General features: G+C 43.9%; 1 protein-coding gene across 1 annotated transcript in view; it reads right to left on the reverse strand.

Moving 5' to 3' along the window:
- Window positions 1–5,271: 5,271 nt before the first annotated feature.
- LOC119434346 (ubiquitin-like modifier-activating enzyme 1) overlaps window positions 5,272–23,617 on the reverse strand; it is a gene marked incomplete at its 5' end in the record, with an annotated part of 28,509 nt that continues 10,163 nt past the window's right edge. Inside the window, 5 exons of the mRNA XM_037701514.2 lie at window positions 5,272–5,445; window positions 7,391–7,557; window positions 14,350–14,435; window positions 20,445–20,528; window positions 22,855–22,959. Of these exons, the coding sequence (XP_037557442.2) occupies window positions 7,419–7,557; window positions 14,350–14,435; window positions 20,445–20,528; window positions 22,855–22,959 (414 nt within the window). The remainder of the gene's footprint in view (window positions 5,446–7,390; window positions 7,558–14,349; window positions 14,436–20,444; window positions 20,529–22,854; window positions 22,960–23,617) is intronic.

Genomic DNA, 23,617 nt, shown 5'->3' on the forward strand with positions numbered 1-23,617 from the left:
TGGCCAAGTATGCGAGAACGTATAAAAAAAATGGGAGCAAGACCCCGCGCCAAAGGTGGGTTCTGGTGCTTTTATTTCTAGATCGTTTGCCCGTAACGTCATGGATGCAGATACTCATTCTGCTAATACAGAAACACCATGACATCAGTGCACCACGTCACATGAACTTCACCCACCGTGTTAGCTTAGCTTGTGAGGTTTCATGCTGCTGGCTCAAAGACGCGTGTTTGATTCCCGGCCAGGGCGGCCACATTTCGATCAAGGCGAAATGCAGGAACACCCGTGTACTTAGGTGTACGTTAAAGAGCCCGAGGTGGAGAAAATTAATCCGGAGTCCCCCACTGCGTCATGCCTCCCAATCATATCGTGGTTTTGGCACGTAAAACCCCAGCAATTATTAGAGTTTTAGAATAGGGGCCTCAAACTTATTGGGGCCCCAAAGAAATAGCGTCGAAGCCACTGCGCATGCGCAGATGAAAACTGTGCTTTGGCTTTTGCATCAGGCACTCTATTCATTGATTTAGTGGGAGCCACAAAAGCTTTCGTCAACAAACATGGTGGCGCCCATCGAAGCGACGGCTCTAACCTAGCACAAAACTGGGCTCGATTCGTGGTAATGCGTGAAGTTCGTAAGCTAGAAGTGATTGTGGTTATCGCTTTTTCTCAACTAACATGTGTAATGAAGATTGATTCATTATACGCCGCTGATTCCGAATTCAATTGTCGATTTCATGGCTCGTAGGCCTATCACGGATTGACTTGGCTGGGTGAAGGTGCGTAAAGTTGGTTACTCAAAACTAAGCGCAACAAGTTGCATGCTGCTAATAGAATAAGTTCTAAATTGTAATTAAAAGCGAAAACACGACAATGTAAATTAATTTTCTTACCATAAAATGGTATATTTTATTTAAATATTTATAACAGTTTTTCTTTGACGCCGTAGTAACGCTGCAAACGCCACACGCTATCGGCAAACGCAAAACGCCTATTCCAAAACTCTTCATTCCTGCATGCCCCAATGCTAACACCCGCAAAGCTCTTTGGGGTCCCAAACTTTAGGGGCCCCTATTCTAAAACTTTATTAGCCATCAACATGGTTTTATTTTTGACAGTAACCAGTTTTCACAGCATTACCACTGCTATCAATTTGTTGTTTACCATTGCTCTTTGAGCGCCGTCGCGGCTTTTACCATTTCGAGCGAGTTAGGTCGGGACGTGCTCGTTGCCTAAAACAACTGCGCTCTTCTTACACTAGTGTGCCGGTTTACGCAGTAATCTTTTAAAGCTGCGCTTACACCGATTCAGACTGTGAGTGGCATCTGTTGCCTGTCCCTTTTCTTAACGCCTGTTCTTGGCATGCGAGAGACCTAATATGGCGGCCAGGTTGATGCAAATTGACACTATATAGGTAGTATGTGTCCCAGCTAATCCGGCCCAAGCTAATTGAAAAAACAAACAAAAAAAAACGATAGAACAAGATAGGATGATGCGACAAATAACGCGAGATATCATAGCGCAAAAAACTTCGTTTGGCTCATCAAAAAAGAAGCCGTGAGCACGTCGCCGTCGCCGATCGCTGGACAGCTGAACTTCTATGCCGTAGGCAGAGATAACGTGAGAGATCGATGACGCTGAACATTATTTTGTGTTCACGGCAGCTAAAAAGCAGAGTTCGTAGTTAATATACTGTAAATAACTCAAAATAATAACTTAGTACTATTAGTCATAAAATAAGAGCACTGATTTCACCCTCTGCAGCGATTCGCTGGAACTTAAGAGCTTCCGGGGTCAACCAAAAAGTGTTCTGTGCGAGCATGATGTCGCTGTTGTTGATGTAAAGGGCCGACCATCCCGGTGGCATGGACATTTTGTTACGACGGGTTGTGCATTAAAGGATTGCCGTAGTCGAATGTGAAAATGTATACACAAATAAAATGGAAAATATAAAGGGCTATATTTGGCTACGAAATATTTTGTACTGGTTTTCTGTTTGGCTACATTTGGGCTACAACTTCTCTAGCTTTTGGCTACGCCGCCTCGTCGGACCTGGCAACACTGGCGCGAAGGTGGCGGGAGGCTGCGAACGCCTCCCTCCGCCTTCGCGCCCATTTCCGCTCAAGCATCGTTACAGAAGCCATGGCCGTCTACCATAGCGACAGCAAAGCTATAGTCACCTTAGTGACAAAATAATAAAGACGTTAGAAAATGACAATCCATGTGGTATGTCTATATTTAAATCAATATAGTTTATTACCATATATACAGCTCCGCTGGTCATCCACCTTCACAGAGTGGCGTGGCACTGAGTTTTTTATTTCTTCATTGAAATTCATTATAATAAAGTAAACTTTTCAGACAGCAGTTCAAGCACATGTGTTTCATCATTTGAGTGAATTTCAGCTACGAGAATGTACAACGTAGCCAATGATGCTTCTTTCTTCTTCTCCCATTTAAGGTGTCATACTTCTTCACCAGCAATAATTCCCACCGAACCCAGTTAATGCCAGAAAGAAAAATGACTACATGGCAATCGGGACCCTCCCTCCTCATATAACAAACTTACCAAACATTGTTACATGGGACGTAGACGATAGCCATCGCCACATAGGAAACTAGGCAGACCACAGGCGTTAACACTCAGATTACTCCAGGTCGGGGCATACCCTAACCCCGCACTGTTACACAGAATCTATCTAGAGATACGATGGTCCAATGTTTGCGAGCTATGCACAGACCAAGCTGACTCGGAACATATGCTCTGGCGGTGCCCCGCGTTACGCGACGGCGACGATGTGACGTCGTCCAAATGGGAGGCTGCCCCCCTAAGCAGCCCCGATCTTGAAGCACAGCTATGGGCTGTCCATCGGGCCCGCGACGCATCAGTGAGGCTCCGACTTTATGTACTGACGTGGGAGCGGCCCGCTACGTGCTGACGCGCGTGCCGAGGGATCGTAATAAAGTGTGATCATACCATACATGGCAATGTACATGTGTCAGGACAATTTAAAGTGCCAGAGCTTCGATAAGAAGAAAAGTGCGTTGAGAGATGACGTTTTTCTCTGTTCCGATTTATTTTACACATACCCTTCTCCAACGTTGCAAGATTTTGCAGCATCCGTGTTGGTTTGAAGAGGCCCGTAGCCAGGAATTTTTTTCGGGGGGGGGGGGGGGGCAGTCGCTGAAGGCCTTGCTATTTGAGGAAAGCACCTATTTTTAGTAATTATTTGCGGTAAAGAACAAAATCTCCCTAGGCCGTTGTCACTTTGCTTCGACTCTGTGACGTCGTGCCAGTCTTAAAGTTCGTCCTTTGTTGCCACATCCACCCGGCTAAGGCAGTCCCCCTTGCTGTCCGGCGGGGCCACTGTCACATTCGAATAAGAATGTCTCTCGTCTGAGCCCGAAGCTCCCCTCGAGGAATCCGAGGTCTTAATAATGTCGGAACTACGCTGACCAGAGTTTCCCAATATTGCGAAGATGAAATAAAGCGTTGTGTAAGTGTGCGCGGATGGCCACGGGTACTGTGTTTCCAAATACTGGGGGGGTGCTAACGTACACTATGCGGTAATGTGTGATGGCGCTGTGCCGTGGCCTGATGGTCCTTGCTTTTCTCCCCCTAAATATTGGTTTTATGAAGAAGTTTTGCAGGAAGGAAATTTATATCACCCCTATAATGTTAGCATATATTCACGAGCCACCTTGGTTCCCATAGCGGTTTTGTCTATTTGCAGACGACGCCTTCTATCAAATTCAAAGCGGTTGTACTTGAGTACTACCAGAGTGAGAAGGGTTTAAATGTTCAGCTTGTTCCTGGTGGGCTGACGAGCCTGATCTAGTGTAACCAGAGACAGTGCTCTCAGGATGGGGTATTTGGTTTACAAAGATGGGCGACATTCATGGTGACCTTGTGGCACAGCAAGGTTTAACACCTTCTTGAGGAAGTGCCTTATGACTTTTACGTACAAAGTAAGCAAAGGTGGAATGGCCTTAATGGTCTATGAGCTGGAAAGTGTTTAGTTACAGTTTCACAGCTAAAATACGATAGGCTGGTAGCGATCGGTGGCATTTTGTATTTCCAGTAGTAAACAATAGCAACGAGTGAAGGGCTGTGTCAGTCTCTTGTTTGTCGTGTGAATTTTCGTGCTGCTTGTCTCAAGAGTGCAATAGGCACTCTCTCAGCAAACCACCCTTCGGGAGTAAATAAAAGCTGCCAGGACCGGACCTTGGTAACGTCATATTCAACTTATCGTTGTTTGTTTATATCTTCTTTGAGCAGATGGGTGAACACATACTTATTAAGGCGAAAGCCTCATATGTCTCATCGTTAAGTCGACCTTCAACGTCCTTGAGCGAAAACCGTGTCGTTGACGCGAAATCGCACACGATGACTCGGTGTAGTAATTTACGTACTACACCAACCCGACATCGTGTCTTATATGCAAATGGTTTCCGGGTCACCGTCGTCATCGTCTGCTATGAGTAAGCCAACAACGCTCACTAAACAATTTTGATGGTGCGCGGGTCACCGTCATCACCATGCTAATTAAGATAGAGTTATTTCAGACACCCGAACCTACGACCTTTGGTGGCAGTCGAACCCTCGAGCTTATGTGGGAGTCGAACTCACCACCTTCGGTGTTAATTAGGGTGAGGTTAATTAAAGCACATTTACTTAACGTAGTATGAATTACGGCACTCGAACCCGCGAACTTTGGTGGGAAAAACAATAAGCAGTAACAACGCGTTCGAATGAGAATGTCAAGTAATTTAATGAATGTCTCTTGAGTACGCAGGCTTTCACCTTCACCCTCTTTGTCGTATGCTAAAGTGACTGTCAATTTTGTCAATTTGTGACAAGTTTTATGGGAGCACAATGTTCGTGTGAAGCGCAATCACAGCTGTGCCTCTGTCAGCTGGTTTAATTACATTTCCTTGATTGTCCCGCAGGCTTCGTAATGCTTGTCGTATTTTATCTCTTTTTACGATTAATGCACGCACATGACAATCACTTGTGTTGCACTGTTAGTTAGATTACACTAGTACCGAACCGAACCGAACCCCCGGCGCTAGTGAGTGGTAAAATCATGCCAGCAGTGATGAATGATGAATGCAACATTTGGATTTCGCCTTGCAAGTCGCCCCTTGGTGAGATAACAATGGCTCGAAAATTCATAACAATTTTTTTTTCTTTTCGTTGCTCGCAGACAAATTTTAAAATTTGTTGGAGAAGTAAAAGAGAGGGCAGAGAAACAATCAGCGCACTACAGACTGGTTCACTCCTGGTTTAATTTGGTAAGGCAGAAATTTAAAAAGAAGGCGCAAGAGAGAGAAAACTAAAGGTAAATTTTCTCGTCGCTAAACCAGATGAAGAACCTGGATCGCCAGAAGTGCAACCTTCTTGCCCGATGAAGATGCCGAGTTGTGAACCTTGGCTGCCATCTCCATCGACTAGAAGGACGGAAAAAATAGTCATTTGTAGATGAATTGGTTTAATTTACTTCTAGTGGCTGCCAACAGTCTTACAGCCTTGGCGACAGCTCACTACGTCCTATATATGCTCACTACGTCAACGATTTGAGAAATGGTAGCCAGGTAAACATAGTATGTTGTCATTTTCAAAGGTAAGTACATGAATGAATTTAGAGCACATGTGACACGTACATAAGAAACTTGCACACCAAACCTAGTCTAGGTGAACAAAAAATAATTTCATGACAATTTTCTTGCGATGTCCGAACGGGCCTTAAAAGACAACATTAGCCACGCGAAAGGAATAAATTGTCATCCACCCCGACTGAAGCACGAGGTTACAAAAGAAACACATATGGGTTTCTTTCTGAGAAACCTGTATGTGTTTCCTTTGTAGATTCGTGCTGCAGTCGGGTGGATGACAATATTTTCCTCTCATGAATCTACCTTGACGTTGCGGGCTTATGGGTAACTGATTTGCCACATCAGCCACTACCATACACAAAACACCTACTCCCTTGAGGAGAGGCACCCAGATTGCTTTTCAGAAGCCACAGTTGTAAAACACACATGCTCCTTACAAAAGTATGAGACTAGATGGTCATCAGGAAAGAATCTCGGAACATATTGACTCCTCGGATTCAAATCCATGCATCGCGAGTAATTGTCGCTTAGCAATGAATTCGGTACACCCTCTCACATGAAAGTAAAATGAAATTATGGCATCCAATGGCCCAAAGCAACCCCCAAGCTGAGAGGGAGTCTGTACTGAGAGGCACTGGTTTAATACCTAAATCTAAGAGCACGAGTAGTTTTGCATTCAGCTGCTGTTGTAATGAGGCTGCCGGGACTGGGAATTAAACACGCAACCTTGAGCTCAGCAGCTGAATGCCATTGCCTTTGAGTCACAACAGCAGGTTCCCTGTCACATTGTTCGTTACTGTAAAAAGCATGTCCCTTTAAATAATAATGACAGTTGAACGTCATTATAACAAAGTGGCACCTGAGATCTAGTCGCACCTGTCGTTATATCCAATATTCATCGTAAGCCTATACAATGAAACCCCATTAATACGTTCTGCGCTGTTACGTTTTCCAGGCTACTATGTCGCGTTCTCACGGTCTCGACATAAATCCCATCGACTCCTATGTATTACGTTCTTATTTGATAAGTCGTATTGTGTATTATGTTTCTATTTGATACGAGGCGGTCACGCCAAGTATAAGAAACATCGTTTGCTGCAGCAATAACTTCTCGAAGAATCGGATAACGTTTTAGCACCAGCAGACAAGAACAAAAACGAGACATAGATGCCATGATGCGCTAAGTTTCACAGTTAACACAATGGTCATCTAACAATTCACTGTCAAGAGTGCGGCTGGACATATTTGTTTAATGATTGTGTCTGGCCAGACACAGAGATAAGGAAACATGTGGAATTACAGAGGAAGAAGATACCAGGACGAGTGGTGAAAGTTTTGTTATCACTGCATCAGCCAACCTGCTTGACAAGAAGGATGCCTTCATAAAAGAAGCAGCATGACGTTTTGAACAGGAGTGGCATGGTTGGGCTTTGTGTCTACGAAGTTTCCCTAAAAATAAACCGTTAAAGTTAGCGCATCGCGGCGCCTACATCTCCCTTTTGTTGTCCTTGTCTGCTGGCGCTAAAATGTTGTCCCAGTAGACTTGAATACCATCGATACGATCTTCACGGGAACCGGCAAATATAACGTACCACCCGAAAATCGTATTATACGAACCATATTGCTCCAGTAAGACAGTGGCTAGGAAAAGGGCAAGGAAACGTATTATCCGGAAACACGTATTATGCAGAATTGTATCAACGCGATTTCACTGTACGTACACCAACATGCCTGCCACACAGCAGTGCACGGAGACCAGTGGCCACGACAACGAACACACCTAGCACCGCGGCCCGGCTGGTGACACTTCACTTGGGCAGCTGGTAGTGCACAGGCGGCAAGTCGAGTAGCTCCTCGCCGTTCTTGTTGCCAAAGAAGTCAAAGACGAGGTTGCGCACGTGAGGCTCAATCGGCTTTTTCGACACCTGGGCCACCACTTTGCTCATGCTGTGGGACAGGACACATGCAGAGAAAGACCGTTTGTTTGGCGCATTCCCACTTAAAGTCTTGCTGACACTTTGTGTTATCACTGCTGCTGCTCGAGGGCATACAGTTCATACTACCGTATTTACTCGGGTAAGGCCTGCCTTCGTGTAAGGCCCGCCCTGGTGTAAGGCCCACACTCGTGTAAGGCCCACACTCGTGTAAGGCCCACACTCCCACTTTCGAGAGCGAGAATAAGTTAAACCTGGACATAACGACCATCTCGATATAACGAAGTATTTAACTTTCATAACCTCCTGTGCACAGAGCACCATGTATATTTAAAATCTCAATATAACGAAGTGTGTTTATACGCGATTCCAATATAACGAAATTTCACTACCTCCTAGAAGCAATACTGCGACAATAAATGAAAACTTCGCGGACTCAAATGGTCACATGACTGAATTACAAGCGGCTGCTTGCGAACGGACCTCTCACATTGCGCGCCGCGCGACAAAAGCGACCGCCGAAGTGAAGCAGCGCCATGTACCGCATACAGTCCAAGTACGATAAGAAGCTATCGCGCACTATGTGCTTTAGGTGCGAGTGAAAGCGTGCGATGGTAAGACAAAAAAGGTGGTGGCTTCACGAGTGCAGTCTTCCCGCGCGAGCTTAGTGAAAGAGGGGGAGGGGAGCGACTTCGCGGTAAAGCGATCAAGCGCGCGCGGGGGGGCAGCCGTGGGGATTAAGTTGGCGCGGGTCTCGTTTTCTGGCGCGGCCGTGGCTGCGCGCGGTTGAGCGCATACGCAATCGCGCACTCTGCTTCAGAGGCAATCTGCCGTGCGTGAAAAGAGTGGACGTGCCGAAGCGGCGTTGTACTGGAGATTGCGTTATCTAGAGTTTCGGAGACCCGCTGAAGCGAGAGGCAGACGAAGCATTCGCTCCCCGCTGCCGGCGGTTTTCATGATAGCATCGTCGGGCAAATGTCGGGCAAATAGCGCCGGGCGACGCTACCATGAAAAGCGTCGGCAGCGGGGTCACATCGTAGCGCCGATGTGAAGATATCGTCGACGTGACATGAAACCCTATCATTCGCCGCCGACTCCCAAATTCGACAAAATGAATTGCTTTCTCATTCAAATTTGGTTTTCTCGATTGGCCGTTAATTCGGAAAATTTTGCGACCCCTTTCCGCATAAGAATAATCGATTGGCGACTGTACTTATTTACATAAATGGTCGAATTTCAATACAACAGAAATTCCATATCGCGAAATAAATTGCCGATTTTACCGACTTCGTTATATCGAGGTTTAACTCGATAGAGTGGGCAAGGCGACAGCAACGCCGCAACCATGCTAAGACGAATTCAGATCTTTGAGCAGTTTCTCTTCGGGTTCCTGGCTACTGCGGGCCCCACTCCGGCGGTCCAGGATGCGTCCTCGATTCCGAAACAACGGTTACAAGATTGATCTCGCCCGTGCCTGGTCTGCCCTGTCTTCTTTACTAAAGATAGCCTTGGCCCGACCGTCACCGATTTCAACTTATCTCCGTTCGACTACATAATCACGGACTGTCTGATCCTGTTGGTATCCAACGCTGTGATGTCAGTACATGTGACTATAAGAGCAGAACCGCTGGCCGCTTTCTTCAGTGGGCAAGGCGACAGCAATGCCGTGCTAAGACGACAGCAATGCCGTGCTAACCATGCTAAGACTTTGAAATCTGCTCTTTGTGTAGGTATGCCACTATAATGCTGCTTACTTCATTCGATCTGACGACCATTTTTTGTTGCTGCCGCCTTGCCCACAATGCTGCAGTTCCTTTTTTGCGTACATTTCGGCGGAGCTTGTGCATCTTGTTAGTAGCATTTTGTTGAGTGGTGATGTTGAGACGAAGCCGGGGCCTCCTAGAAGGAACCCTCAAGCCAACACCGAGCGAAACTCACAGTCCGGATCCACCCCTACCCTCGATAGGTCACGAGCAGCGGTTGCTGACCCTTACAACGTTGGTGATATGTTTGCTCAGCTCCTAGCTGGCCAGAACCGAATTGCACAAGATATTGCTAATCTTAAGATTAGCGATATCTGTGTCAAAGGAGAATATCAATATCCGCTTCAAGGCCTTTGAAAGCCGTCTAGCTACTTTCGAATCTTCTCTCAGCCTCTGGCTCTGTCTGATGAGGTGAAAAATAAAATTCTGGCATTAACAGCCCCAGTGAACAAGCTTGTCACGCAAAATGGTGAATTGGAAGCTTCTCTCAGTCAAAACAACTTCAAGGCTGTTTCTTAACTTCTCGAGTACTTAGACAATCGCATGAGCACAGCGGATAACGCCCCAGCGGTCACTAAACTGCGCACAAAACTACAGGCAGAAGTGGCTTCGCTTTGGACAACTGTGACACGGCTACTATGATGAACTAGAAAACAGGTCCCGTCGAAACAATATAATTTTACACGGTTTTGATGAAACGATTGGCGAAACTCACGAAACAATAATAGCTAATCTCTCACGGCTGTTTTCTGAGACACTGAAGATGCAATGCCACTCAATTGAACGGTGCCGCAGGCTTGGTCGGCCTCGGGAAGGCCCCCAGCACCCGGTCATAATGAAGATCTTAAATTTCTAGGATAAGCTTCAGCTCTTCAAAAATGCCTGTAAACTATAAAATTCCGATCTGCGCTTCCCCGATGACCTGTCTTCAAATGTGAGATCTGTTCGCAAAAATCTCTGGGAGGCCTCCGGTTCATTTCGCGACAAAGGTTTTGTTGTAAAAGTGCGCTATGATAATGTCTTTATTAATAAGATTCTATATCACTGGGATCATGCGTCTAACTCAATCGCGAAATCTTCCAGTCATTTTTTTTGCTCCTCATCTGCGCTTTCAGTTATCAACCCTGCCGATGCCAGCAGCCATAATGTCTTACCATCATCGCATCTTTGACCAGCTTCCACATCGTTTGATTACCTCCGTTTACTCAATAACAATGCACGAAGTATCAGCAATAAATTTCCTGCCTTCCTGTCTCTTATTCACTCGTACTGTCCTCACGTAGTTGCAATCACGGAAACGTGGCTACACAATGGGATATCGCAATTCGGACGGACGTACAAAACCGCCAAGGGGGTGGCGTCGCCCTTTTGCTTCGGTCAGATCTTACGTTCTCTATTTTTCCAGCCCCTCTAGATACGGAACCGGCCTGGTGCAAAGTTTACTTGGAAAAAGATGCATTTTGTAATCAGCGCTTACTATCGCCCCCCCCCCCCCCCGTCTGAAACAACGGTGGACTCACTTCAGGCAATCGAAACGTTCATGCACAAGCACAACCTAGGTCCTTCCCACTTTACCTGTCTTGGTGATTGCAACGCAGCGGGCATTCATTGGCCCTCTCTATCGACGTGCGGTCACGATGCCACTTTCGTTAAGGAACTTATAAATTTTAGCCTGAATTTGGGGCTTACTCAAATCGTTTGTGAGCCTACCAGGCAGAAGGCTCTTTTGGACTTGGTCTTTCTTAGCTCGAACCTTGCCGCGAATGAGTACATTTGTGAAATGGTAGGGTATGGCCACGCTAGCGGCAGAAACGCGCGTTTTTGCCGCTAGCGTGGCCGTACCCGTAGAAGGCATTTCTGATCATAAGGCTGTTTTTGTTTCTATTCCGTGCATTGTTCCTAAACCATCCTTCGTACTTACTACATTTCGCGATGTTAATCACGCTGACGACACCTGTATTCTAGATGCATTGGCTGATGGCTTCGACACTTTTGAAACGCTCAGTATATCAAGTGACATGAATGTTTCTCGTGACATATTTTGAAGGTATTGTCCCGTCATGTATTGAACACTTCATTCCCATCAAAACAAAAAATACTAAACTTCCTTGGATGAACAAAGATATACTACATCTTTCACGTCGTGCTCGTAGGCTTAGACGATTGAAGGACTCCCATAAACCCGTACACATTAGGTTTGCTAATGCCCGAAGGAAGATCTTTGTACAAAAACCAAATCAGCTAAATACTTTTTTTTATAGCGTGCAGCCGCCACTTCTGTTGAAAAGTAATCCGCGTAAGTTCTTGGGTTACATTTTTCCTCGTGACAGCTCTTGTACATCTTTATGTGTGAACAACGAAACGACTAGTGATTCATTAGTAATCTTCAACGCCTTCAACGCGTACTTTAAGATCGTTTTTACTTGCGATAATCATATTGTGCCTCCTTTTCAAACATGAATCCAACTTGCCCCATTAATGATCCCTTAGCACAGAAAGTGTCTTAAACCTCATACTAAATATTGATACAAAGTGAAGTGCCTGATGGTATCCCGAATTTCTTTCTCGTTCGGTATGCCTTATGAACTTCACGCTACCTTACTCTTATCTTCAATAAATCACTAACTTCCGGCATAGTACTTTCATCATGGAAGATGGCTGAGGTGCTTGCGTTACATGTCAGGTAGTAAGCAACATCTTTCAAACTACCGGCCAATATCTCTAACTCCAAATTCATGCAAAATACTAGAGCATATAATACAGAAACACATTATGTAATTTCTTGAATCAAATAACATTCTCGCTAATGTACAGCATGGATTCCGACGCGGATTTAACACAATAACACAACTTGTCGAGTTCACGCATGACATAGCTTCTAACCTGGATAAGAGATTTCAAATTGACGCTATATTCATAGATTTTTACAAAGCTTTCGATACCGTACTTCACTCAAAACTACTGCCCAAACTAAATGCTACGCTTAACAACCCTCATTTAGTGAACTGGATAGTGAGTTTTTTGTCTCACCGCTCTCAATTCGTAAGCTTTAACTCGATCAATCCTTCGGTGGTGGATGTGTCATCAGGCGTCCCTCAAGGATCGGTCCTCGGTCCCTTTCTTTTCTTACTATATATTATTGATTTACCGCGTGAGATATCATCTAAAATCCGAATGTATCCAGACGTCCGCGTATTATATGACATCATTTCCTCTCACCTTGATCACGTTTGCCTTAATGAATCATTCGTCAGATTTTCCGAATGGTGTGAAACATGGCAAATGAATATCAACTTCCGTAAGACTATCGCTATGTGCTTCTCTAATAAAGCTTGCCCGTTCTTTTTTCAGCTACGAATTTAATGATAATTCCAGTGAACGCGTTTCTGAATATAAATATATTGGTATCACTTTGACCACTAACCTGTCCTGGTCAAAGCACATTGATTCCATTACGAATAAAGCTCTACAAAAACTTGGCTATTTCCGTCGTACGCTGTTTAATTCTCCGCGCGACACCAAATTACTGTTGTATAAAACTATTGTCCGCCCCACACTTGAGTATGGTGTTATCGTTTTGAATCCCTACAAGCAGTACGAAATAGACAGAGTTGAGGCCGTCCAAAGGAAAGCCATTAGATTTATCTACCCACGTTATGACCACCAGTTCTCACCGTCGTCAGCCATGTACTCACTCAACCTAACATTTCTCGTCAAACAGCGACACGTTAATTCTTTAAAAAAATTTTTGACGGCATTATTCATTCGTCCTGTCACCGCTCCAAGAAAGAATATATCACCTTTGCTAGATTCTCTTCAAGTAGAAAACATCACGCGCTTAGCAATGCACCATTTTTTGCATGCACTAATACGTTTAAGTACAGTTTTTGCCCTCAAACAATTGAAACTTGAAATTCACTACCAGGTACCAGCTGTTCTCTCCCATTAAACGAATTCTTGTCTGTGCTCCCTTAACATTGCGTTTAACTTTCTTTCATTGTTGCCTGTTTTATTTCTTTTTTGTATTTTATTGTATTATCCACTCCTGCTACAGTCCCACCAGGGGCTGCAGTATGTGAAAATAAATAAATGAATAAAACTGAACAAAAAGTTCCCCAAAGCGTCACGCGTATACTTGTGTGCTGCTAAATTCTTGCAAGCCACTAGAAGATGGCACTAGTCTGCATCCGAAAAAGCGGCTGGCGACTGTAAATGCGCTGATAGTCAGCCAGCGGTGGTTGCATTTATTTGCTTAGCAGTAACTCACTCAGAACACGTTATGCCTTTTCGAGGCGCGAAGTACAAGTGACAGTGGCCTGCTTCGGACCATCACCAATTGCACTATACGTATGTAATTATACATGGCCTGTGTGCGTACGAAAAAGCACACACACACATGCATATACACATTCTCCTAAGCCCTCCCATCCTCTCTCTGTCTCTATACCACGTGACCGCGCATTCCCACACTTACCACAAATACACTTTTCTCCATTTTGACACTCGAAATCCTTACACATTAAAAATCTGATGCGGATCACTATGCAGGCCGGTCGTTTGCACACACAGCTTAGCTATGTCCATGGTTTGATCTCTGAAATCCTTGAGACCAATCAAAATAATGTGATCGGCAGCAAGGACCCGTTCGGCTTCGACGAAACACCTCGTTTCAATGCCACGACTGAGAAACTTTAGCACGGACCCAAGCGAAATAGCCGCCATGAACCTGGATGGCGTAGCCATCTTTGCTTATTTCGACATTGTTGCCAACACCCAGTGACGAATTCTGGAGTTCCCAATTTCAAACATCTGAGGCTCTTTAACGTGCACCTAAATTGACAAACAAGACATCTTTAATTGCAAGTTCTCATCTGTGTTACAAAGTTATTTCTATGTCACTGAGTATATCTTAATTTTGTATTTGTTTGCAATTACATGTTTCTTTAACATTGCCCCTGTCTAATGCTGTAAAGCCACGGAGGGTCAAAATAAGTAAAGCCAGGATGAAATGGGATCGTGTCACAAACGAAGCCGGTACTCACGGAAGATCAAGGCGTTCCTTCACTTTAGGCGGGTACAGCACGGAGAGTCCGTGGGATAGCATGGTGATCTCAACCTCATGCTTTTTCTGTGAGCATGAGAAAAGAAAACACGATTAAAAAGCTACTGCACACAACTACAGCGTACACAGCGAGCTTTGAAACATGGCTGTCAATTTGGCTAACTGGTGGTCACGAGGAAATGACCGAATATCGTACGCGCCAACCTGTGAAACGTTAAAATTTGTAAAAAAGAAATCCTGCGTACACGACAACGAGGAGGGGAGGGTGGAAAGTGGGGGGAGGGGATAACAATAAACAATGTGTTTTTTTAAGTTTGCCCTGAGCACACACCTTTTGTGAGATGCACGTGCACGTCATTAATGAGGATCTACCTTTAAATTCTGCACACAGGAAGCAAAAAAAAAAAAAAAGGAATAACACACACTGGCAAGCAACACGTCGTTTTTGGTTCGCCTTGACGTTTTCAGCGACTTTGATGTTGCCAATTCCTCCTGCTTCAGGAGCACGTCAGTGCAAATTTGCTCGAAGCAACCATCTGGTGTCTTTCCACCTTCAAGGTTCCAACGACAGGGTCGGTGATCAGCAAGAGAATCTGTTTTTGCTAATAAAATTTTTTTATGAAGCTTGACACAATATTTGCTTAGTCGTAGAAGGAGCCCAGATTCATAACCCTTACAGAAAATGCAGGAGATGGCAGGTATGGATTATGATTGATTGCTTTCACGTCTTAGAGGGGTGTCGAACCAGACCTCGAACTAGGGGGAAAAGCAGGTTTCGCGGATAGCTTACGCCGCTGTGAACATCTCAACCAAATTTTGCACTTGTTCACGGTACGTAGGGCTCACAAGTGAAGTGCAAAGTCACCTTTTCCTCAAACACCCTCTTTTCAACGAACGACTTCTATGCACCGTTTAAGGGGCTTCCATATTTCATCATACAGCAGATGCCCATACACAGCTGCCATTATAGGCCAATAGCTTATATCATTCAACAAGTGCGATCCGACTATCGTCTGCTCACGATCGGCCACGCCCGCCCACGTTGAAATGAAACTTTGGCCCCGATGCTTATTGGGGTGTCACTGCCGTCGGCTCCAACTACCTTCGATTAGTCTGGAACACTCAACTAGCCTCAAACAACGTGAAACTTCTGCCCAGACCACACGTATGCTAAGCGTGTTGCACCTCACGATGAATAGCAGTTGGTAGCCACGAGGGACGCGCACTAGTGCGCGCTCACTATCGGCCGCTCCTAGTTAGACGTTCTTTGTAATGAGTTTCATACTGAGCCCTACGAAGTGCGCAGTCTGAATGTGCCTACTATACGTTCAGGACAAAGCCAGTCTGCACCACGTAGCACGAATATAGGCTGGAGCAAGAAAGCGCGCACTCCAGCCCTGCCTTGCACTTACGGTTGCGCATAGCCACACGTATACAGTTGCGTATTCTGCATAGCCTAAATACTGTGGCCACCGCGGGCAGCCATGACGAGCCCATTCACCGTAGTGGCGTAGGCGGGTTATCGTCACCTTATAGCCACCGGTGCTCTTCTGTTCCAAAGGAGCCTTACCTTTCCGTTTGCCCCTGGTGAACGCTACTGCGCTACTGCGCTAAAATACTGCGCTAAACGTACCTACACTTTCATTAGGTCTTTCTGAAAAATTATGTCGCTGATATATTTCATAGACAGTACCATACTCATTAAAAGGCGTTTTTTGAAAGCTTAAAGAAATGTGGTCCAGGGCCCCTTTCAAATAACACAAGAGCTATAGAGATGTCAGTGAAAAGCTAGAGAGGAAATTTTACCTACAGAGATCCTATCTAAATAGTCGACCCTAATGACTCTTAGTTCCTGACGAACCTTAATTTGACCCTGATGGAACCAGCGGAATTGATCGAATTATCTGGCGGGCCGAATGAAATAAGACACAGAAAAAACGCCAAAACACCCTGCTGATTCATTTGGCACTACTTGACCAATTCTAAGATGACTCTGAAACAAACACAAACCTACTTTCTATGTTTCCAATGTAGTAAACAAACGTAGAAATGACGTTAGAGCTCCTAAGAGAGACGAAATCTAACGCGCACCCAATCTTTTAGGTAGAAAAATCGCTGCAAAATGACGGCCGGCTTTCTAAAATCAGTTCTGCTACACAATTTTTAGTCAGCTTCGCCGCAATACGTCTATCTCACGAGGCAAAGCATGCGAACGTTGCGAAGGCGGTTTGGTATCGTGTTCAATTGCACTGCGCATGCAATTTTCGGCCCAAATCTATATAAAAAGGAAGGCGCGACTTAGAACCGGCTAAATACCGTAATCAAACATTGTGAGCTATGATTTTTGGTTGAAAATATTCCTATGGCGGGCGGAAAATAGGCAATATCGACGAGATATGACGTGTGCTCAACGCATTCACTGTCCATTAAGCTCCACCGAGACAGGCACTGCCACTAAAAGGGTTGCCATAGGGGTCAGGCCCGTGAGTGGACTGGTCAACCACAATTTATCCGGCAAAGGCCAATTTTGGGATCGAAATAACAAAAGTTTGGGTTCACAGAAATGCACGGGAGCCGGTAGAGACCTTCGGATGGGATCGAGTTAACCGAAATACTGAATTAATTGAAGTTGAATTAACGGAAGTCTGCTGTACATAGGGAATAGAAAAAGTGCTTTGCTTTGCTTAGTATGCACCAACTTTGATGAGTTTTTTGCATTTAAAAGAAATATTTAAAAGGTATGACTTGTAGGAAGTAGTTTAATTTAGGCCATCAATTCTTTAAATTAAATTCGTACAAAGAAATGATATTACTATTCTGTAAACTGCACCTAAAATACATCTAAAGTGGACAAAATATTTATTTAGAGTACTTCACAGGCTCTAGGTAGGGCATTGCCTGAGAAAGGTTACAGCCATGAAAAAACATATCTGTACTAGGAGAGCTTCAGACCAACCGGTAAAGTAAATATGGCGAGAACATATGTGAATGGACATCATATAACACACCACTCTGAAATATTTATATAGTAGGATCAGTAGGACTTTTGTCAGTAGGAAATTTATCAGTAGGAGTTTTGCAAAACTCTCGCAAACATTCCGAAAACTTTGTAGAAGCTGCAAGCCCATATGTTACATTTGTACCTCTTGAATTTTATAAAACATGCAATTTACAGAACTGTGATGTCTGTTTATGGTGTAGAGTTATGGATTTATAAACTCCGTGCTTCCATTTTGATTAGACTTGCAAGTTTTCATAAATTTATGTACATTTCAGGCTCTAAATCAACATTCTGCTTTCTAGAGTCACTAAAATTACCTTCCTTTCTTAAATACAAGAAATTGCATTTTAAAATGGTCCCGAGGTTGGCCCATACAAGCATTTATGTGTTTTAAACGTACGTATTTGAATAAGAAAATCCGAGTTGGCCCAGAACTACAGCTTCCTCTTAAACAGTAATTCAAGTACTAGTAGTTATCTACTAGGCAAGACAGCAGCACCCACAAATTGGATGGAAGAGGCAAAGAAATGTTCACTTACGCTAAATATATAAATATACTATAGCAGTGAACAAAAATGTACAATATTCTGGGTTCCTGTGAAAAATTCATGACCGGAGTTTATAAGGTGTAGCTAATGTATTTTTTTCTTTTTTTCTGGATTTTGTCAAACACGGTATGCGATGGTGCAACTAAAGGGACAGAGATGGACAAAATTTTGTACTGACTGTGCCATAAAGCTCCATTTTCCGCTGTGTTTATTTCACGGTGCTCACTGTTGCCTACATTTCAGGCTTTTTGTACGAGTCACTGTGGCTGGATTTTTTGTTGTTTTCGCTTTCTGTCTGATCTCCTGTGACATATTAAACATGCCGTAGCAAGCCAAGCCTTTCGCCCGGCTAACCTCTTCAGTTATCGTTAAGATTTCGCTGACCACCGCACATGCACTTTCACATGCTGGTTGATGTACAGTTTCAACACATTCTTGGAATGCGCAAGTTGTGTGTCCGATGGGTGCGCTATTGCAAATAGCAATACACGGCAGTGAGTTTTCAAGAGGCTAGCTATTGCCCCAAGCTACTGAACTGGCATAACGCAGCGTCAACCTTCTGAACAGTTTAATCCCGAGGACCTGAAATGCAAAAAATATATATTTTTGTTCACTACTTTACGTGTGCATAATACATACAGTAGAACATCATTCTATGTAAGGTGAAGCGTTGCTTGAATCATTGCAGCAAGAGATGCCAACGCATACAGAATCGGTGGGACCCGAATGACCTTGGATGCGCATTGTCAGTGGGGCTTCGGCCCAGCTTCTTCAGGCGGGGAAGTTTGAGAAGTTTTGACATGCCCTCCCGGCGAGAATCGAGAATTGTTGGGCGCAAGACGCTGGTGCGCGTCGAGCTGTTGGGGTGAGAGTGGCCTGATAGATGCTTTGTCATTTTCAGCTTGCTTAGCGTTTTAAGACGGCAACGGGAAACAGAAACAAAATGGAGCTGGTGGTCGACGCCGGAATACGATGCCGCCAGAGGAAAACATTGCACCGCCTGCAGCAAGGAACGGCGGTGCGTTTGGGCTATCGCCAATTAAAGCGTGCGGTATGCTACCATTGACCCTACACCAAATTAGCTTATCGTGATAGGATTGGCGGCGATAGCTGTGAATGCGACGTGCGACGACCCGCAAGAAGCTTTGCTGGCACAGGTGCAAAGCTCTTGGCGCTGGAAAGTGCTGTGGTGGGCGGCTACTGCTCTCAATAGTGTCTGGCACTGTACTTAACCTTGGTGTCGAAAGATTGTGTTTTCCGGGAACATATTAACCGGTAAAAATGAAGCGGAACTGTCATCATAATCATATACATCACCACCCTATATTTTATGTCCACTGCAGGACGAAGGCCTCTCCCTGCGATCTCCAATTACCCCTGTCTTGCGCTAGCGTATTCCAACTTGCGCCTGCAAATTTCCTAACTTCATCACCCCATCTGGATTTCTGCCGACCTCGACTGCGCTTCACTTCTCTTGGTATCCATTCTGTAACCCTAATGGTCCACCGGTTATCCATCTTACGCATTACAAGGCCTGCCCAACTCCATTTCTTCCGTTTAATGTCAACTAGAATTTCGGCTATCCCCGTTTATTCTCTGACCCACACCGCTCTCTTCCTGTCTCTTAACGTTAGTCCTAACATTTTTCGTTCCATCGCTCTTTGTGCGGTCCTTAACTTGTTCTCGAGCTTCTTTGTGAACCTCCAAGTTTCTGCCCCATATGTTTGCACCGGTAGAATGTAATGATTGCACACTTTTCTTTTCAACGACCGTGGTAAGCTCCCAGTCAGGATTTGGCAATGCCTACCGTATGCACTGAAACCCAATTTTTTTCCTGCAAATTTCTTTCTCGTGATCAGGGTCCCCTGTGAGTAATTGACCTAGATAAACGTACTCCTTTACAGACTCTAGAGGCTGACTGGCGATCCAGAATTCTTGTTCCCTTGCCAGGATATTGAACATTATCTTTGTCTTCTGCATATTCATCTTTAACCGAATTCTTACAATTTCTCGATTAAGGTCCTCAGTCATTTGCTGTAATTCGTCTCCATTGTTGCTGAATAGAACAATGTCATCTGCAAACCGAAGGTTGCTGAGATATTCGCCGTTGATCCTCACTCCTTAGCTTTCCCAGTCTAAGAGCTTGAATATTTCTTCTAAGCACGCAGTGAATAGCATTGGAGAGATCGTGTCTCCTTACCTGACCCCTTTCTTGATAGGTAACTTTCCACTTTTCTTGTGGAGAACCAAGGTAGCTGTGGAATTATTGTGGATGTTTGCTAACGTATCCACGCAGGGCTCATGTACTCCTTCATAAGGCAATTCCTCTATGACTGCTGGTATCTCTACTGAATCAAATGCCTTTTCATAATCTATGAAAGCTACATAGAAAGGCTTTCATAGAGAGCGGAACTGTATTGGGCCATTATTTGTTTCTCGATCACTAATATTGGCGCTGGGAAATCGTATGAAACGGGATTGTATCCGCGAGGTTATATTTTATATGTATATCTCAAAAACACCCACCTTGAAGTATTCGAGAAACTGCTTCAGGGTGAGCTCTCCCTGCACGTCGAAGTGGTCCCACATGGTGTACTCCTGGCCGTTGAACTGGTTGACCGTGAAAGGAACGAAACAAACGTAAGTGCTTTCATTTATTTTCAACACGTTTGCTCTGTTACTACGAGTTGAGCAGGAGACACATGATACAATTTCAAGTGCAATCCAATGCGCGGCTAGTCGTACAAGCAACTGCATCCGTCAAGTTTCCGGCAAGCACTAACAGGAAGCACCAATAGACGTTTCCCATGTACCCTATTTACTCAATTCTAATGCACACTTTTTTTCCCAGAAGCTCACTAATATGATTACATGCGCATTAAAATCAAATAAAAAACCAAAACTGCTATAGGTGGTGTGAAATACCAACTTCCCAATCTCGAAAATGACACCTTCCAACTTCGACGGCTGTGCTTTCCCGTACTGTGGGTGCCGGAAGCTTCCTACAAGCGCTGGAAGCAGCAGTTCGCAGTGGCTTGAATGCAATAAATTTTATTTTTTCAAACGAGAACAAGGGTGGTAGTTTGAGGGGAGATGTCCCTCGAAACATCTTTTTTATTATTTGTAGTAGAAATTACAAAATACTTCCAGTCAGAGTTCTTCTTCTAGATATAAAATATGTCAGTTTTTATGTAGCTGCTACATTTTTTAGTTATGTCCTACCCAACGGCAAAATATAATGATCTTTGCGAGCACTTTCTTGTGTATAAAATATGTACAAGAAGAATCGTGCTGTAGCTTCTTTAGCTCTTTGTAGACCGCATAGTACCGATATGTATCTAAACAGCATGTACATGTACAATTACTGGAACTATGCAGAAAAAGTTAGGGAACTTTAACAAACATTTTCCCACAATCCTATGAAATATAACCATGTACATTTGCAGCTACTGCTGAGAGATATTGCATTTCAAGCAGATATTAGCATTCTACATACCTCGAAAACTATGTATGCAAAATTTCGTTAGTATAGGACAATTATAAGTGCACAAGGTTATTCTCATGGGATTGTGAAAAAAATTGTTTAGGTTCACTAATCTTTTTTGCATAGTTACACTAATTGTACAAGGTGTTTGGTTAGATATCGGCACTTTGCAGTCTACAAAGAGCTAAATAAGCCACAGCCAAATGCTTATTATGAAAATTTAATACACAAGAAAGTTTCCGCAAAGATCACTGTATTTTGCCGTTGTGTAGAACAAAACTCAAGAAATGTAGCAGCTATACAAGAACTAACGACATATTCAAGATCTGCTTAAAGAACCCTCTGTTGGCTCAATTTTCAAATACCTTTTTTTAAATGTTGCAAGTACCATCTTCTCTTGAGTGAGTTGGTATGCCATGACGTTTTATTGGATTAGTACAACTGAGTATGGGTGAAGGAAACAAGAGAATTACGAAGAAGCACATAAGAAAAAACAAGAGACAGGGTTTTCGTTTTTTTAAATGACTCATTTCCTTCACTCATTTTGAGTTACGCTAATTCAAGAAAAAGCGAGAACAAATTGTTACTTCTCTCTCTTACAACAAACAGCAAAGGTCAACCAACTTTCGAAGCTAAAGAAGATAAGGCTGACTTACATGGTTGATCAAGTGACTCGATGATATTTATTACCATATTTTTCCACATATAACCCACACCAAAAATTTAAAAAATGACAGTAAAAACGAGGTGCAGGTTATGTGCGTGAAATTCACCTTGAGATGTGGCTTCACGGCTGCGAATGCCACGCTGTTGTGATAAATATAATTAGTTCAATGTGATGGCCATAGAATGTCTATTGCCAAAGGTGGGCTTGTCATAAGCCAAAAAATTACGACAGCTATGACGAGCTAAGGTCGTCACGATACATTAAAATGTTGACGCTCGTCGAGACCATGTCCTGACTCATTTCCTGACTGTTAGAAACTCAACTATCACATGAAATTGTAGCATCTCTGAATTTTCACTAGATTTAGCTAGTGTGCATCAGCTTTGCCATGTGCTAGCTAAGCAAAACTTGACATTGCCTGACGCTTCAAGTTTTAATGTCATTAGAATGACACCACATACACAGAACAATGAAAATTACTCCATTGTCATTTGCAGCCTTATGCATTTGCCACAACTCTATTGGCTACACACTATAACGCACACTGCTGTAAATAAAGGCTTAGGCCAACGAGCTTAAATTTTATGTGCAACCAAGGTCGCCTGTTGTAATCTCGCCAACCAGATCCTCTGTTGCTGTAATGCCTGTAAAGGTGATGTAGGTAAATAAATAAATAAGTAAATAAATAAAAAAACGGTGGCGTTACCATTGATAATCGTACTACACTAACTATAACCCTGTAATGGTGCGCGAGAGGGGTGGGTGGAATGAAATAGCCTTCTCACCGTGCTCTTTTTTGCAGCAATGGGCTCAGAGAAACCAAAGAACGGCAATGCCAGGTTGACAAAGCTGTTCTTGTACAGCTCCAACTTGTCGTGCCCCTGTACCAACTGCGGAGGAGTCGCAAACAAGCAATTTGATTTGCTGAGTACATGGGATGGCAAAAAATTGAAGGAACCAAGAATGATGGGACCCTCTTCATTACCCACAATGAAATCATGTAACAATTAGGGATGTGCGAATACTTGAATATTCAATTTCGAATCGAATAGTAAGCGTTCGATTAATTCGCTTCGCGAATCATGCATCTCATATTCAGTTTATCGAATATACAATTTTTCGAATATCGGTACGTTCGGTGAATAACCTGGCCGTGGTCGGTGCCTTGACATGCGCAGCATTCCCACAGCTTGTGCATGTATTGTGTTTGTGTATGTAAAGTGCCATCTATTTGGCACTTCAAACCACAGCGCAATGATCCCAGAAGAAAACTTAGTAGATGTGGTCGCGTGGCCAAGATGTGATTCTGAATGACACAGACGCACATGCTCACTCAGGCAAATGAACATATGCATGCATAATTATGAACACATTAGTATTACCCTTAGTATGAGGTGGCTTGAGGAGCCTAATAAGGGAGAACACATACAGATGAACATATGAGTGCACAAGGAATTAGTAAGAGATCAAACGTCATTAGTATGAGGTGGATTGAATAGCTTAATTGGTGAGAACATTAGGGTGGACGCGGAAAAAAAGAGAAAAAAG

This window comes from Dermacentor silvarum, unplaced genomic scaffold, assembly GCF_013339745.2.
Source record: "Dermacentor silvarum isolate Dsil-2018 unplaced genomic scaffold, BIME_Dsil_1.4 Seq1016, whole genome shotgun sequence".
NCBI lineage: Eukaryota > Metazoa > Arthropoda > Arachnida > Ixodida > Ixodidae > Dermacentor > Dermacentor silvarum.